This window comes from Phacochoerus africanus, chromosome 5, assembly GCF_016906955.1.
Source record: "Phacochoerus africanus isolate WHEZ1 chromosome 5, ROS_Pafr_v1, whole genome shotgun sequence".
Taxonomy (NCBI): domain Eukaryota; kingdom Metazoa; phylum Chordata; class Mammalia; order Artiodactyla; family Suidae; genus Phacochoerus; species Phacochoerus africanus.
In genome coordinates, this window is record NC_062548.1 from 130032281 (window position 1) to 130049182 (window position 16902).

The 16902-nt window shown below is 36.7% G+C and overlaps 1 protein-coding gene and 1 non-coding gene across 8 annotated transcripts in view; both read left to right on the forward strand.

The window, feature by feature from the left end:
• Positions 1 to 16871, forward strand: part of ROCK2 (Rho associated coiled-coil containing protein kinase 2) — a 141305-nt gene extending 124434 nt beyond the window's left edge. For 4 of the 7 annotated variants that reach the window (XM_047782640.1, XM_047782642.1, XM_047782645.1 and 1 more), the window contains 7 exons: positions 973 to 1043; positions 1858 to 1946; positions 2366 to 2444; positions 3729 to 3990; positions 4078 to 4291; positions 12088 to 12188; positions 13445 to 16871. In XM_047782640.1, coding sequence (XP_047638596.1) covers positions 973 to 1043; positions 1858 to 1946; positions 2366 to 2444; positions 3729 to 3990; positions 4078 to 4291; positions 12088 to 12175 — 803 coding nt within the window. In that variant the 3' untranslated portion in view covers positions 12176 to 12188; positions 13445 to 16871. Of the gene's footprint in view, positions 1 to 972; positions 1044 to 1857; positions 1947 to 2365; positions 2445 to 3728; positions 3991 to 4077; positions 4292 to 5999; positions 7632 to 12087; positions 12189 to 13444 lie in introns of those variants that run through there. The other 3 variants (XM_047782644.1, XM_047782646.1, XM_047782643.1) reach the window with 2 other exon arrangements.
• Positions 8502 to 8613, forward strand: LOC125128591 (U6 spliceosomal RNA). The gene has a single exon (XR_007135287.1). It is a non-coding gene; the product is annotated as a U6 spliceosomal RNA (small nuclear RNA).
• Positions 16872 to 16902: the final 31 nt, after the last annotated feature.

Sequence of the window (16902 nt, forward strand, 5' to 3'; positions counted from 1 at the left end):
GCGTTGCCGTGAGCTGTGGTGTAGGTTGCAGACGCGGCTCGGATCCCGCGTTGCTGTGGCTCTGGTGTAGGCCGGTGGCTACAGCTCCAATTGGACCCCTAGCCTGGGAATCTCCATATGCCGCGGGAGTGGCCCAAGAAATAGCAAAAAAAAAAAAGAAAAAGAAAAACAACAAAAAAAGAAAAAATGTAGGAACCTTTTGGTTTATTGCTGCTTATTAGCCAGATTTGGTCTGTAATTTACACAAGTTTATTTCATTTTATTACAGTCATTCTAAAATTCCATTTTCTCTGAACATGTAATTACTCACTTAAAATGTTTTTTCTTTCTTTTTTCTTTTTAGGGCCACACCTACGGCAAATGGAGGATCCCAGGCTAGGGGTTGACTTGGAGCTGTAGCCACTGGCCTATGCCACAGCTACAGCAACTCGGGATCCGAGTCGCCTCTGTGACCTACACCACAGCTCACAGCAACATCTGGTCCTTAACCCCCTGAGCGAGACCAGGGATCAAACCTGCTTCCTCATGGATGCTAGTCAGATTTTGCTGAGCCACAGTGGGAACTACATAAATGTTTTTTCTTCAAAGAAGATGTGCACTGTATCTGTAGTTAGGCCTCCTGCAAAGGAACAATAGAGGCTCCTAATACAGGTGTATCTGTGAGAGTAGAGAGCTGCTTCTCTTTTTTGCAACTTTTCTATAGAACTTTGCAAATGCATGAATTTAACCATTGGGGCATTTGACTTTATAAACTGCAGAATATGTATTTCCAAAGCGATATAACCTGGATTTTGTTTTGCATTGCATAACTTGCTTTTACTGATCCTGCATTATTATTACTGTGTTTTAAATAATGTATAAGGATAAATTCTGAAGGGCATATTTGATTTGTTCTGTGACTTTTATATTAATTGTTGTTCAATTCCTCATTTTCTTGTTATATTTATTCTCCTATCTTGTTCTCACATATAGAATCAAGATTAGAAGGATGGCTTTCATTGCCTGTGCGAAACAACACTAAGAAATTTGGATGGGTTAAAAAGGTAATACTTTTGAAAATGGTTCTTTATTTCACTTTTGGTTTAGCTACAGCCAATTCACTTTTGTAGTTCTAAGATACATATAACTAGAACTTGTTGTAGTTCTAAGATACATATAACTAGAACTTGTAGACACATGAAACTTGTTTGTACTTTCTGATTTGGAATGATATAATTTGATGTATCTTTGTTTAAAAAAGCCTTTTCATCATGCACATTTTGCTAATAATAAAAACAGGTTTTGAGGTTAGGAAAATAGAACCCTGTTGACCTTGGTGCTTTTGCTGTTTCAGTGGGAAAACAACTCTAGATATGACGGAAAGACCCATTTATTTATTTTTCTCTGTTACTATGATCATTGATATTATGTTCATTTTTGATAAGTATTATAGCCTTGGGCTGCTATAACAAAATACCACAGACTGAGCAGCTTATGAACAATAAAAACTTACTTCTGTGGTTCTGGAGGCTGGAGCCCCAAGCTCAAGGTGCCAGCATGGTTGGGTTCTAGTGAAAGCCCTCTTCCAGGTTACAGACTTCTTAAAATAAGATTACTTTTGGTATCAGATCATAAAGCTAAATGAGTCCAAAAAATATTTGAATTCGTTTTCCTACCAATTTGCTTATTTAAAATGTACACAACATTATTGTTATGTATCCTTTTTTATAGGATACATTCAAATAATTTTTAGATATTTAACTTAAGTATTTTATATGATTTTTATTGCTAATACAGAATTTATTTTCAAAGAAAAATAAATAAGATGTATATTACCTTTAATCATTGTTGAATTCCTCTCCTCCCTCTTTTTAACAGTACGTGATTGTAAGCAGTAAGAAGATCCTTTTTTATGACAGTGAACAAGATAAAGAACAATCTAACCCGTACATGGTTTTAGATATAGAGTAAGTATTTTTATTAGAACATTTAGGAACTTTTAAAGTATAAGAGAGTCAGTCACATGACCTTTTTGTCACGTTAGTGTGATTTATTAGTCCATAGTCTAGGTATATACTCGTATAATTGCTACTATACTATTGTTGCATTTTCTTATGTTTGCTTCATGCAGACGAAAGTCTGGGATATAGAATTGGCTAAAATACCTTTATTTCAAGAGTTTAATATGTTGTTTTCTGAAACTAGAAAATTTCTGACTTATTAGAAATCTCAAAATATCAAGGGTTGATTGAATTTATTGAGCAAGATATTTGCTAACCGTCTATCAAGGGTCAAAGTAATCAGTTTTAACTTCTGACGTAAGTATAGGCTAATATAACTTGATCCTTTGATGATATTTTATTCCTTTTTTAAAAATCTTTTATAGCAAGTTATTTCATGTTCGACCAGTTACACAGACAGATGTATATAGAGCAGATGCTAAAGAAATTCCAAGGATATTCCAGGTAAACAGTTTTATTTTGTGCTTGATTTTTTTTTCACCTTTATACATTATCTGCCTGATATAACAAATGTCTTTATTCTTGAGCGTTTTTCAGATTATCTTTCAATTTTAGTCCCATTTAAAGGTAGTTTGTTCTTTTGTGATTTTCATGCTTATCCTGTTTGGATACATCTTAATTCTTCCCGTTTTACTTGTTAAAAGTCTAGAGTGTGTTTATATCATGTTTCTAGCCTTTCCTATCCTTTTGTTCAAGTTTGGTTATGACATTTTTTTAAGCACGAGCACTCTTCTGTTTTTGGTTCCATGCTCAACTCTCTAGAAAGTTAAAAAATTCTTGTAAAGTTAAATTTTGCACCCAGGAGCCTTTTTACTTCCAATTTAAAGTGAAGCCAAATCCTTCCCTTTACTACTTTCATTTTAAAACTAGTCAAACCAACAGCTCGTTATCAAGTGCCTTCTGTGTAAAAGCCATTGTGCTTGGTGTATGTATTATGGGGACGTTGGCTGCTTATTTTCTGGATGCTTACGATGTATGTTTGGAGTATGTTATATGTATCCTTTCCTCTTTTCCTTTCTTCTTCAACTCTCCAAACACAAGTCTTTTTAATTAAAGCTATATTTGCAGTTATCATTCAGTTGTTTGCTTTTGAGAATCAGAGAGCATCAGTTCATATAATTGCCGTATCTTCAGGTGATTATTTGAACACTCCCTCACAGAAAAAGTTTCTAACACTAATCAAGTGCAGATATACCTTTTGCGGGCCTGTTCTGATGAAATTGCTGAAACATAGGAAGATAACATGAAGAAAAGAGGAAGACGCTGTTTGAATAGGATTGAGTCTTTTGAAATGTGAACCAAAATGACTGTCTAAGGACTTTTCTCCTCTGAGCTCTGGTTTTGTTTGTTTGTTTGTTTTGGTTGTTTTTTGTCTTTTTTAGGGCCGAACCCGTGGCATATGGAGGTTCCCAGGCAAGGGATCGAATTGGAGCTGTAGCTGCCAGCCTGCACCACAGCTCATGGCAACACCAGATCATTAACCCACTGAGCAGGACCAGGGATCGAACCCACACCCTCATGGTTCCTAGTTGGATTCGTTAACCACTGCACCACAACGGGAACTCCTCATTTGAGCTCTTGATGAGAACCTACTAACATTTGAACATCACTTGGGTTTTCTTCTCATTGAATAGTTTAGGCTAATTTTATTTACACTGTAAGAATTATTACTGCATGAAAAATAACTTATATTTGAAAAGCATTCATTGTTCTTTTTGGTGTTTATAGATTCTCTATGCCAATGAAGGAGAAAGTAAGAAGGAGCAAGAATTTCCCGTAGAGCCGGTGGGAGAAAAATCAAATTGTATTTGCCACAAGGGACATGAATTTATTCCTACTCTCTACCATTTCCCAACCAACTGTGAGGCCTGTATGAAGCCATTGTGGCACATGTTTAAACCTCCTCCTGCTTTGGAGTGCCGTCGCTGCCATATTAAATGTCATAAAGATCACATGGATAAAAAGGAGGAAATTATAGCACCCTGCAAAGGTAAATGGTAAATGACTTGCTCTATCCAAACTATTTATATTCAGATCATTTTAAACTCATTAATTTGTTTCAATTATTTCTTTATAGTGTATTATGACATTTCATCGGCAAAGAATCTATTATTATTAGCAAATTCTACAGAAGAGCAGCAAAAGTGGGTTAGTCGGTTAGTGAAAAAGATACCTAAGAAGCCTCCAGCTCCAGACCCTTTTGCACGGTCATCTCCTAGGACATCAATGAAAATACAACAAAACCAGTCTATCAGACGGCCAAGTCGACAGCTTGCCCCAAACAAACCAAGGTAATGAACAAAAATGTGGTAAAAATTAAAGTGTTGTCAAAATCATTTTTGTTATTTATATTCATATTACAGACTTTCCTAATTACAGTTCCTTTGCTTGGAATTTTCATGATCTGTGGAATACCAAATGTTCCAAACTATTTGAATATGCATGTCTCATTCTTTGATTTAGATGGGTATAATATAAATGTATTTACTAAATGACAAACACATACATTAAATTCAGTCAAAAATATATAAAGGGCTCATTTTTGTCATGTTTATGTATGTAGTCATAATACTTTAGGATTTTATAAGCATACTGACTTTATTGATTTAGTAGGTAAGATGCATACACAAACCTTTAAGTGTCAGGTACACACATTGTTTTTAGCATTACAAACATTTTTAAGATATTTTTCATTTTTAAAAGTTTTTTTGAAGTATTGTTGATTTTACAATGTTGTTTTAATTTCTGCTGTGCAACAGAATGACTCAGTTATACATATACATATATCCATTCTTTTTGAGATCCTTTTCCCATGTAGAGTTCCCTGTGCTATACCTCTTTTATGTTAAATTACTTGGGGAGCCGGACTAAAATCTTCCTGTCTTAATTCAGATCCATAAGTTTAAAGTCATAAGTTGTCTCAGATTCAAAGGGCAATATAGATCAACTTTAAAAATGCAAACATTAACTAATGAATAGAGTGGGCGTTTTTTGTAATTGAGGTGGAGCTGGGAATGTGGAGTAAGTTTATAGAGGTTATCATTGCACAGAAGCATTTTGACAGGGCCGTTTTCATATAGCTACAATACAAGGCAAAATGGACTCAAAATTACTGTTTCTTAGCTCACTAGCTAATGCAGTATTTGTAAAATACATACTGCTGTTCATTGAAGTGAACGCGAACATTCGGCCAGCCGAGAGAGTAAAGTATATGTTTAGGTCACATATCTAACTTCAGGTCCTTTCACGACCTTGAAACTGTGAATAGGGATGTGCATTGGCTGTGTTATCAGAAATCTCTTCATTCTAGCCATAGCATCTTACGTGAAACTTTTCTTGAAACCAGTATCTCAAGGAAATAATTTGGAATGACAAAGGTAGAATTGTTGTTTCAGCAGTGAAAATATTGAATTTTTGTGTGAGGTATGATAAAACTAAATACTATAGAATTAGTGATTGTTTGATAGTAATTGACCTGAAGAAACTCAAAAGAATTTAGAGACACTTAAGGTCATTTCATGGGCCTTGTGCAAAACATCTAAAAGTTAAATTTCTACTGTTAATATTGTTGAATCATTAATGCATAAATGCTAAGCTATTTTAATACCTTACAACATATGATGCTTGATAGCTTCCCAAGTGCTTCCATGGGTACCCTGTCCTCCCTTTTAACTTCCTCTGTGTTCTCTCACTTGATCTTTAAAATACTCCTATGGTAGTACTATCTTTAAGACTCTAGAAAGGCAAGTAATTTTTTTAGATTCAGGACTATAAGAACTTGAGATTTTAAAATATATTTTATTCGTCTCCCCTTTTTTGACGCATTAATGATTTCACTACATATGATAACACATAGTTTATGAAGCAGTTTTCAGACCAAGTGAGGCTTATTTTCAGTTACTGACTTACAAATAATTTTTTTGCCCCCTAATTCAGCATTATGGCCTGTTTGAAAGCACATTTATTTTTTATTTTTGTTACTTTTTTTTTTTTTTTTAGTTCTGGCCCTGCCCTTCGAATCATTCTTCATTGATTTTTTTTTAAATACATTTTGCATAGCAACAGTAAGTAATAAGGGTTTCTTTCTCTCACAACTGCATGTAGATAAAACTAATATCAAGACTGACTGTAAGATGTATAGGGAAATTTTTTTTAACTTTAAAATTAATGTGCTCTTTAAAATTTTAAATGTCAAGATGGGCACGTTTAAGTATAATTTTGTCCTGTGCCTCTGCAACATTATTTCCATTGTTTAACAGTCTGTGCTCCCACTGCTTCATTAACTCATAAAATTGTATCTGTGTCTGAACTTATGTGAATAACCCTGCAGCTTGCATTCCATTTGAGGTGTCACATTGTTAAGAGCAGCGACACAGAGTGAAGATGCACAGGAGAGAGTTACTGAGGGAGTAGTGGGTCGTTTGAAGGTGTGACACATGTAGCAAGGATAGGGACTAAGGATATTTTAGTCTTCTGAAGAAGTGATTGGAAAGGATGGGAGATCATAAATAACGTACAGATTTCCAGGACCTTTCCTAGGAAGAACCAGGCAGAGAGGCACATTTTTAAGTCAGCACCAAAAAACTATGAAGCAGTCAGATGTGCAAAATTGGAAGAACTGGCTTACCTTAGAGAAGTGAGTGTCCTGTCTCCACAGGTTTGCACCTGACTTAGATGACTGCTGGGCAGAACTGTGAGGGCGCGGTGCTCCTCCATCTGTCACGTGTGCTGTCTGATGTCAGGTAGCATGGCTCCCCCAGAGGATAGTCGAGCATTGGACTGGATGGCCTTTCACATCCTACAGGTTTATTACATATTCCTATAGGCAATGGGTAGAGCTTTAAAGGATCATCCAAGAAAACCCAGGAACAGAATTTCTGGTGTTTATCACCAGTTATTTAATATCTAGCTCTTCATTTGTGTTTATTTAATATCAGTCTTAGCATTAGTCAGTTTAGGTTTAGTTGAAGTAATTCACATGGCGTCTTTCTTAAGTGTTTGGCTTTATAGACATCATCAAGTATGTATATTTCCATACAAGCTAAAATGTAGTATCCGTAAATATTTGCCGTATCTTTTTTTAAAATCTTTTCTTTGTTAATAACTGCATCATTACATTTTTTTTTCCTTTGCCTTCTGTCATGATCCTGGTTCTGATTCTCTTCTTACCTCTCTTATACCTCTTCCCTTTTTCTGTAGTGAAGTGTTTTAAAAGTAATAAGTATTAGCTATTACTATTATGTATATTATTATATAAAATGACATTCTGGGGGCATATCATAATATGCCAGGCACTCTTCTGACAGCTTCAACTGCACTAACTTCTTTATCCTTTTAACCATCCTGTGATGTAGCTATTCATCGCTCTGTTTAACAGATAGGAAACTAAGACGGAAGCATTGTATGCGTGAGGTCACACAGCTAATAAGTAGCAGAGCCATGAGTTCAGATCCAGATAGTCTAGTCCCAGATCCTGCATTCTCAACTATAATACGCTGCTGTCTCTCAGAGTTATAAAACATGATGTGTGGAATGCCGTTCTGGAAGAATGTTTTCTTGGTAATTTTGAATTAAAACGCTATGCAGAAAAACTAAGAAATTTGTGAATAAAATGCTGACTTTCGATGACAATTTGGAGAGATCCTAATTTGTTCCAAGGCAAGACACAAAATACTGGTCCCTGCTAAGAGCCTATCTCTGTAATTATCTTTCTTTTAAAGATCTTTTTTATAAAAATAATGCAATATTTAAGCCACACAAAGTATAAAGCAAAAATGCAACAAATATTTGTTTATTCAGTTTTAAGAAATAAAGCATTGCCAGCACAGTTAAAAGTTAGGGTGAGGAGTTCCTGCTGTGGTGCAACAGGATGGTCAGTGCCTCTGTAGCACTAGAATGCAGGTTCCAGTCCCTGGTCCAGGAACTCCTTATGCCATGGGGCAGCTAAAAAACAAAAATGAAAAACTTAAGTGTGAGTGGAGCTGTTATTTTATCGTCTCATCTTTATTCTTTTCCAGAAGTTCTAAGTATTAGAAAGGTTATAGACTAACTGGGAAAAAATGGTAAAGTTATATACAACTTAAAGTGTCAAAAATAAATCCATAAATGAACTTAAAGAAAACAGGTGAATATGTATCTGATCTTGGATTGAAGAACTTTTTTTTTTTTTGTCTTTTTTGCCATTTCTTGGGCCACTGCCGCGGCATATGGAGGTTCCCAGGCTAGGGGTCTAATAGGAGCTGTAGCCACCAGCCTACGCCAGAGCCACAGCAACGCGGGATCTGAGCCGCGTCTGCAACCTACACCACAGCTCACGGCAACGCCGGATCGTTAACCCACTGAGCAAGGCCAGGGATCGAACCCGCAACCTCATGGTTCCTAGTCGGATTCGTTAACCACTGCGCCACAACGGCAACTCCTGAAGAACTTCTTAAGAATAAAAGAAAAAAAGTAAAAGATTGACTAACCAAAAAGTAAAGCCTTGTAAATTTTAAAAATACTGTGCTTACTTTGGCAGCACATGAACTAAAATTGAAACGGTACAGAGAAGATTAGATTAGCAAGGCCCTTGCACAAGGAGGACATGCAAATTCGTGAAGTGTTCCATATTTTTCAGAATTCACTTGGTGGCTCAGCAGTAACACACCCGACTAGTATTCATGTGGACGTGGGTATGATAACTTGGCGTTGCTGTGAGCTGTGGTGTAGGTTGCAGACACAGACAGCTCCAGTACCGAGTTGCTGTGGCTGTGGTGTAGGCCTGCAGCTATAGCTCTGATTCAACCCCTAGCCTGGGAACTTCCATGTGCCATAGGTGCAGCCCTAAAAAGACAGATAAATAAATAAATAAGCCACATATTTTACAATATATATGAGAAAGATGGGTTAGTGTCTTTGTGCCTACAGTTCTTATGTAAATCATTAAGAAAAAGAAGGTTGGAGTTCCCGTCCTGGCTCAGCGGAATGGAATCTGACTAGCATCCATGAAGACACAGGTTCGATCCTTGGCCTCGAGCAGTGGGTTAAGGGCCTGGCGTTGCCGTGAGCTGTGATGTAGGCCAGCAGCTACAGCTCCAGTTTGACCCCCTAGCCTGGGAACCGCCATATGCCGTGGGAGCGGCCATAAAAAGACAAAAAGAAAAAAAAGAAGAAGTCTGACTCTTCCCAATATAAAATTTAGTAAGGAACATACAGCCATTACCATAAAGATGAGAAAGTGATCAACCTGATTATTAAGCAAAAGAAATTAAAATTAAATTAAAACTATATTGTAAAGCCATTTTTACCTGCCAAACTGGTAAAGATTAAGAAACTTAGTATTGATAAGGTATAAAGAAATGGGCCCACTCATGTGCTTCTAGTAAAACTCAACGTTAAATGCATTCCTTCTTTTTTTGTTGTTCTTTTTAGAGCCACACCCACAGCATATGCAGCTTCCCAGGCCAGAGGTCGAATTGGAGCTGTGGCCGCTAGCCTACACCACAGCAACGCCAGATCCCAGCCCCATCTGCGACCTACACCACAGCTCATGGCAATGCCGGCTCCTTAACCCCCTGAGCAAGGCCAGGGATTGAGCCTGCAACCTCATGGATCTTAGTTGGATTCATTTCCGCTGAGCCATGATGGGAACTCCGGAATGCACCCCTTCTGAAGCAGTCTTTGGCAGTTAGTTTCACAGGCCTGAAGTATATACTTATTGATCAATTAATGGAGAAAACAGACGATCAAACAGATAATTACAGTACCATTTCACATGTTGCTTGTTATGGAGCCATGAACAAGTGCTATGGGAGAACAAAAGCAAGTATGGAGAATTCTGCCATTGAAGCATCAAGAAAGATCTCAAAAAAATTAAAAAAGAGGAGGAGCAGTAATTTTCCAGGCAAAGAAATAAGGGGAAAGACAATTTTAGGCAAAATGTTAAGTGCAGAGGCACTAGTTATGTGTTTGCAGTGTATTGGGTTAGGGTAGGCAGAGGTAATGACAGGAAGTGGTAGGAGACGACTCTGGAGAGACAAGCTCTGAGCCAGGTTGAAAAGGGCCACGTTCACTATGCTATAGGGGTTTTGATTTTGTTCTCCTAATAGAAGTCTTTCAGTAAGAGATTGGTGTGTTTTGACTTAATGAGATCCTGAACTAAAGTACTGACAGTGAAAATGGAGAGAAGTCAAGTTTAAGTTGAAATGACAAGAGTTAGTTAGCTGGCTCAAAGGGGGATGAGGGGAAGGTTGTAAAGGAAGTCTCACCACACATCACACCTATAGCCAACTGATAAGACTTAAAATGTGAAGATTGTGACATGGACACACACTTCACACATATTTCAAAGGTTTCAGAAGGATATGAAATGCAAATTGTTTATAAAGTATGCTAAAACTGGGGCTTCAGTGCCCTGGAAGCCCTGCTGATCTCAGTCTCCCAAGTAGTAGAGTTGAAACCATAGCTAAAAGTTACTTTATATGTAAGCCTTAAAAAAATGAGTATGAGAGTTCCGTTGTGGCGCAGCGAAAACGAAGCTGACTGGGAACCATGAGGATGTGGGTTTGATCCCTGGCCTTACTCAGTGGGTTAAAGATCCAGCATTGCTGTGAGCTGTGGTGTAGGTCACAGATGCAGCTTGGATCCCCCATTGCTGTGGCTGTGGTGTAGGCCAGCAGCTGTAGCTCTGATTAGACCCTTAGCCTGGGCACCTCCATATGCCTCGGGTGTGGCCCTCAAAAGACAAAAAAAAAAAAAAAAAGTATGTACTAGGCTGTGATATGTGTTGAGTGAATAATAGTCATAAGTTTGTGTGCTTGGTCAAATACTCTGCATTTAGCACATTTTGAAATGCAGTAATTTGAGTTAGTTTGTTTACTTTTTTTTTTTTTTTTTTTTTTTTTGGTCTTCCTGCCTTTTCTAGGGCCACTCCCGTGGCATATGGAGGTTCCCAGACTAGAGGCCTAATCGGAGCCGCAGCCCTGGCCTACTCCAGAGCCAGAGCAACGTGGGATCCAAGCCACGTCTGCGACTTACACCACAGCTCACAGCAACGCCAGATCCTTAACCCACTGAGCAAGGCCAGGGATTGAACCTGTAACCTCATGGTTCCTAGTCAGATTCATTAACCACTGCGCCATGACGGGAACTCCCAGTTTGTTTACTTTTAAATTAGGGTAATCATCGGTCAGTCTACTCTGTCGGTGATTGCTAAAGTCAGCCAGCCTTATCAGAATTCATCTTAGAAATGCACCACACCCCAACCCCCAGTTTAATTATATCAGAATCTCTTGAGATGGGGCCTGGAAATATGCATCATGCATTGCATTGGGTAAATCATATACACTCAAGTTGAAGAATCACTGACGTAGTGACCATAGATGAGATTATGGAGATCAGGTGGGTTATTTGGCACAGATATCTTGATGAATGTCACAGTTATAATAACAAAAATGTTAAGCCCATTTTTAAAGATAAAAGTCATTATCGCAATATTAGGAGATGGGATTGGAAAGAAAAGACTACATACACCTCTACTCTAAGTCACTTCATTCGGCCAGGATAGGTTGCTAATGCTGCTTATCTCCCTATGGTTTTTTTCCTTGTCTGTAATTCTCATGGAAGGATTACCTTTTAGTGACCTATTGAATAAGTAAGATCCTGCTGGGATTGAGAAAGCTATGTTGTTACTATTACTCGCCTCTCATATTCCGGCTTATGGTACAATTCTGGGAAGATGTGAGCTGTCAGTCTGGGCCCTTTTGTGAAGGGCAAATTGACACAGGTTGAGCTTTCATAGTTCTTAAATCAAACTGGGCATCAGGGTGGTTATGTCTTCATAGGGGTCCAGTGGGAAGGAGATTGTGTCTCACCAGCATATTATCTCTGTCCTAAGTTCTCTGGTCCTACCTGAGAACAACAAGATTATGTGTGTTTGCAGATAAAGAAGATTTCCTTGTGTGCTTCCATCCGAATTTTAATCATGTTGTTATTGATGAAGGGAAGGTTAAGATGCTTACTGCACAAAGTGTGATTTCTCCATCATTGCATTTTGAAGTCCCGTTGCTAAAGAGTGTTGGAGTGTAAATTTGCAAACCTCCTATTGCAGATTGCTTGATTTGGCATTTAAAGACTGGGATTGGTCGTTTGATGATATTGATGGTGGTGATGATGATGGCGATGTTTTTGATTTCTGAAGAAGTAAATGGGGTAAATCACAAAAAGAAAAATGAGTTGTTTTAGTATTTCCAAGTAGTGCATGTGGTTTGCACTTTGGGTGTCACTATTTTTGACCGGCTTGAAATTTTATGAAGTTGTTTTTGATAGTATATATTTGAAAAGTAGTAGTTTTCAGAAAAGTTTCTAACTGAAATTTCCACATGAAGTGTAAAAGTGAAATGCTATGTTCAGATTCTTTATTGGCTATATATTTTCATTACAGTTGAAATAATTTTTTAACTTAGGAATGAAACATGTAGAAATCACAAAAGGAGCTAATTCTGGTACTTTCTGTTCATTCCAAAGAAGTCATATTCAGAGAAGTAAAATTTACAGTGTTTTCAAGTTCCTACAAATGTATTAGTTTGTGAACATAGCATGGGATGCCTTTCTCCCTCCATCCCTCTCTCCTTCCCTCTCCTTTCCTTCTTTCTAACTTGCAAGGATTGAAACCATAAAAACTTTGTAAGTCTCATAAGTGCTGTGAAGTAGCTCTTTCTGATCTGGCTTTTTTGTGGTGTGAAATGTTTATTTTTTGAAAATGTAGTGGTAGTCTTGCTGAAGAATGCTAATGGTATGCTGTGAAAGCTCTCGTGCTTTTTAGAAGATGTAGCTTGGTTAAGCAGTGGCTAAAGGAGATTTGAATGAAACTTGAACCCCATGAGTTATAAATAAACCTTTTACATGGAAGGAATGTCGAAGAAGTAACGTCTATCTTAACCTAAGTAACATGCTGTAAAATATGTACTTAGATCACTTAATATTGGGGTCTGTTTATAACCAGGATTTATGGACGATTTTTAAATATATTTACTATAACAATATGTTTGTTTCCATTTCATAGATTTTTTAAAATGTGGCATAGGGTCAAAGAGTCAAGGAGAACCTGGCCCCTAGGTCTGCTCTTCCTTCAGCTACACGAGGAAGCTAGCAGTTAAACCCCAGCGCAAACTTACATTCGTATGAGTTATCCAGTGACATACTGTCTAACCTGCGTAGCCAGTTAACCATATTAAAACTTGTGTGTCATATTTGTGGCCAATATGAGAAAGAGTATAATTGCATGTACCTAAAAATAAGAAAAAGTAACACAGTTAATGTGTTTTATGCATGATTTAGGTATTAAAAGTATATAGTAGTCGGAAGACTATACAGTTCGTTGTAATTAAATGTCTTTTCAAAGAACGGATAGAGTCTTCTAAATTATTTCACTATATCAGCTACCTCTGTTTTCCTTTTCTTTACAGCTAACTGCCTTCTGTGAATGCAGTCATTAGTCAAGGTGATCATATTCTTCCAGCTGAAACAAGACTGAAATATGATGGCCCAAAATTTATTAAAAAGCTATATTTTCTTGAGAGACTGATAAACACATACATATATATGTTCCCTTTATTCCTGCAATATAAATTATAAATCTTGGATAGATTTTCTGGGCTCTTTTGGAGCAACAAGTTGAGCCAGCAGTGATTGGCTAATCAGATAAGAATATCATGTGCAACTCTTCCAAGTTCGTTCCATCCAGCTCTCTTGGCAGTCACTCATACACTACATTGCATAAAAGGATTGAGAAGAGTTAAAGTTTAAAGAAGTCATCTTTTCAGCTTCAACAGAGAGATTTCACCAGCACATTTGCCAGAAGAATCTGGGAGTGGGTTCCACTACAGTGATACAGACTGCATCTTTAAGAAGTGACCAGTGTGTGTGTGTGTGTGTGTGTGTGTGTGTGTATCCGCATGCATTCATGCACACACACACACATATATAGTACTGTAATACTGCAAGAGGGTTTTTTTTAACTTCCCACTTTATTTTTTTATAAACATTAATCCAATATCATTACTTAACTGCAGTTGCAACTATGCACTTGTATAAAGCCATAATGTTGGAGCTCATATCATTCATTTGCGTGTACCTGATGGAAGCTGCATGTTTATGTTTAAGCAATTACTGTAACACACAGTTTAAAGTTAATTCTGTCAGTTTCCTAATGCTTCATAATAGGCAACGTTACCCATTTTGAATGCCTTAATTTAATTTTTTTTCAAAATTCCAACTCTTTTCTGTATTTAAAAAAAAAAACAAAAGCAAAAAACAAAAAAAGAACAAGTGTTTACCAGCTGTTAGGATGCAGATTTGCTTTGCAGGAGAAAAATAGTGCACTATTTTTACACATAATAGTTATCAATGTCAGCCTATTTTGATTGTATAACAGATTTTTTTTAAGTATCGGTGATAAAAACAATAATGGATAGTGTTGGAACTAATATATCTGTTATGTATAATCTATTACTCATCCGACCCTTTTACAGACCTCAGTATTAGTTTGTGACTATGAAGCGGTTTCTTTGCTTTTAATTTGCTGGCTACCCTAGATGTGTTTTTATTTCTGGTAAAGACATTTGTGACTATTTTTTACATTTTCACACTCAAGATTCAAAAATTATCTCAAGTACAAAGAAAACTTAAGACATACTGTACATATATTTTAAATATTTAAATGTGATCCCTTAAACAGACAGCTGTATGGCAATATTGCAGTATTGGGTTAAGAAAACTGATGACTGGGAAAAAGAGGCCTCAAAGGCACTTAACTTGATTTTTATTTTTTTAAATGCTGTTAAAGTTACAATTTATGGAGGACTATTCCTGCTATATTTCTTGTTATCCCAGAAAAGTGTATGTTTTATACTACTACAGTATGCATCAGTAAGAACCAAGTAAAAAGAAATTACGTAGTCTTTTATCAGTCTCTCTTTATATATATATACAGATAGACAGAATTTGACATGATACTGAAATATGTCATCTAACATTTCAATGAAGGAGGTAGACATTTTTCATTGATTCCTCCCGGGGTCAGTGTAGAGGTGTTTAAAGTGTTAGATCCTTAATTATAGATATTATTGTGAAAATTGAAGCGTGGCCTTCGGCTCCTGATGTACTGAAACTGAATCTCGTTATTACATTATCCAGTCTGCACTCTTTCATGCTGTCTGTGCTAAAACTAGATATGCATGCTATTCCCTTGCAGCTATGTTCTGGTTTAGGGGCACAGCTTTTTTTTTTTTTTTTTTTTTTTAAGTAAGATTAAAAAATATATAAAATTTATATAGAATAAATATTTCCATTCATTAGACTTGTTAAAAGGAGACTGAATTAATATTTTATATAAAGATTTTGTTACACTATGGGAGGTTCTATCATATTATTCTGAATTGGAGAGTATATATATATATATTTTTAATAAACTTTATTAAGGTGAAATAATTTGAAGTTTACACATGAGTAATTGAAATATTTGAGTAAAAATGGCAAAAGTTTAAATTTTGAATGCTGTATATATTAGAATATATGGAGAATCACGGTGTGATGCAACTATACACAAAAAATTAATGTGAAGTTTCAAGCGGGGGGGTAAAGCTGTCCTAAGGGGCGGAAAAAAAATTTCTCCATGAAGACGCTTCACTTTATATGGTTCGACATAAGAATTTATAAAGTTGTTTGTCCAACTAATGGAACTGTGCTTATTAATAAAAAATCCTGACCTCGGGTAACAGGCCGCCTTGTACCCTGTTGCTGGCTTCATGTACATACATAAGTGCATGCACCCATCCAAATGCTCTCTTCCCAACATCCACTAAATAGGACCTTGACTTGGTTTAACAACCTGATTTTGTGCCAGCTTCTCTTAAGGCTCCAAGGCTTGAAAGATAAATTGAAGACCGAGAGTTGCTTATTTCCTCACACCTGATTTCTCCTAGAGCCATAAATACCTCCTTTTGAGAACGAAGAAGTAGTGAAGACGGGGATTTTCTAAGTCTGATTTTTTTACTTTTGTGGGAATAGTGAGACACAGTAGAAGGAAAACTGGTGCCAGGATGACTTTGAGAATTACTGTATAGTGCATTTTTGAAAAGAATGTTTGAAAACTGCTATCTAGAAGCAAGATTTAAAAAAAAAAAAAAAGCTTATCTGAAAGTTTAAAATGCTCTAGAACTAAAGCATAAGTATACCAATAAATCTAAAATAAAGGTTAGTGCTTTTAAAACTAACCTATGCTAAAGTGATACTGTTCTGGCTCTGAAGGATCTCCTTTGTACCAGTTTATCTGTAGATCCTCAAGAAGACATTCTTTAGGTTGCCAAACCACAATTTAAGAAGTAATGCTGCTGCTGTTAATCTATTCTTAAAGGATTCGGGTGGTTAAAACAGAGAAACGTAGACACTATGTTACCTTCTGAAACACACTTTAAATATCATGTTTAAAAGGCCTGATGAGAGCAAGTCCCTTCTGAGTTTCTTGGTCTGTGTCGACACTGCTCCTGACTCGCCTCTCCTGTCCTGGAAGGAGACTTCAGTGTCCCTGTATCGTGAAGAGACCGTAGTTGGTTTGTGAAGCACTTTGAAGATAAGCACTGTGTGACAGTGCTGAATATTATGCCTGGGGGGGCCTCTCCTTGATTCCCTTCCCCATAATAAAGAGCTGTGTTTGGAACTGTAATAAGTTATGAACTGCATGGTTTAGATAATCATAAATATTTGATCAGCTGTCCCCTTGAACAAAAATCGTACACCCTGATTTTTTTTAAATTTTGTTGCATCTTTGTAGTAATGTAATTGTATCTTATGCCTGCTTTTTATATTAAAAAAATAAAAGAAATTAAGACATAAGCATCTTCATACTTTTCCTGTGAAACAGTCC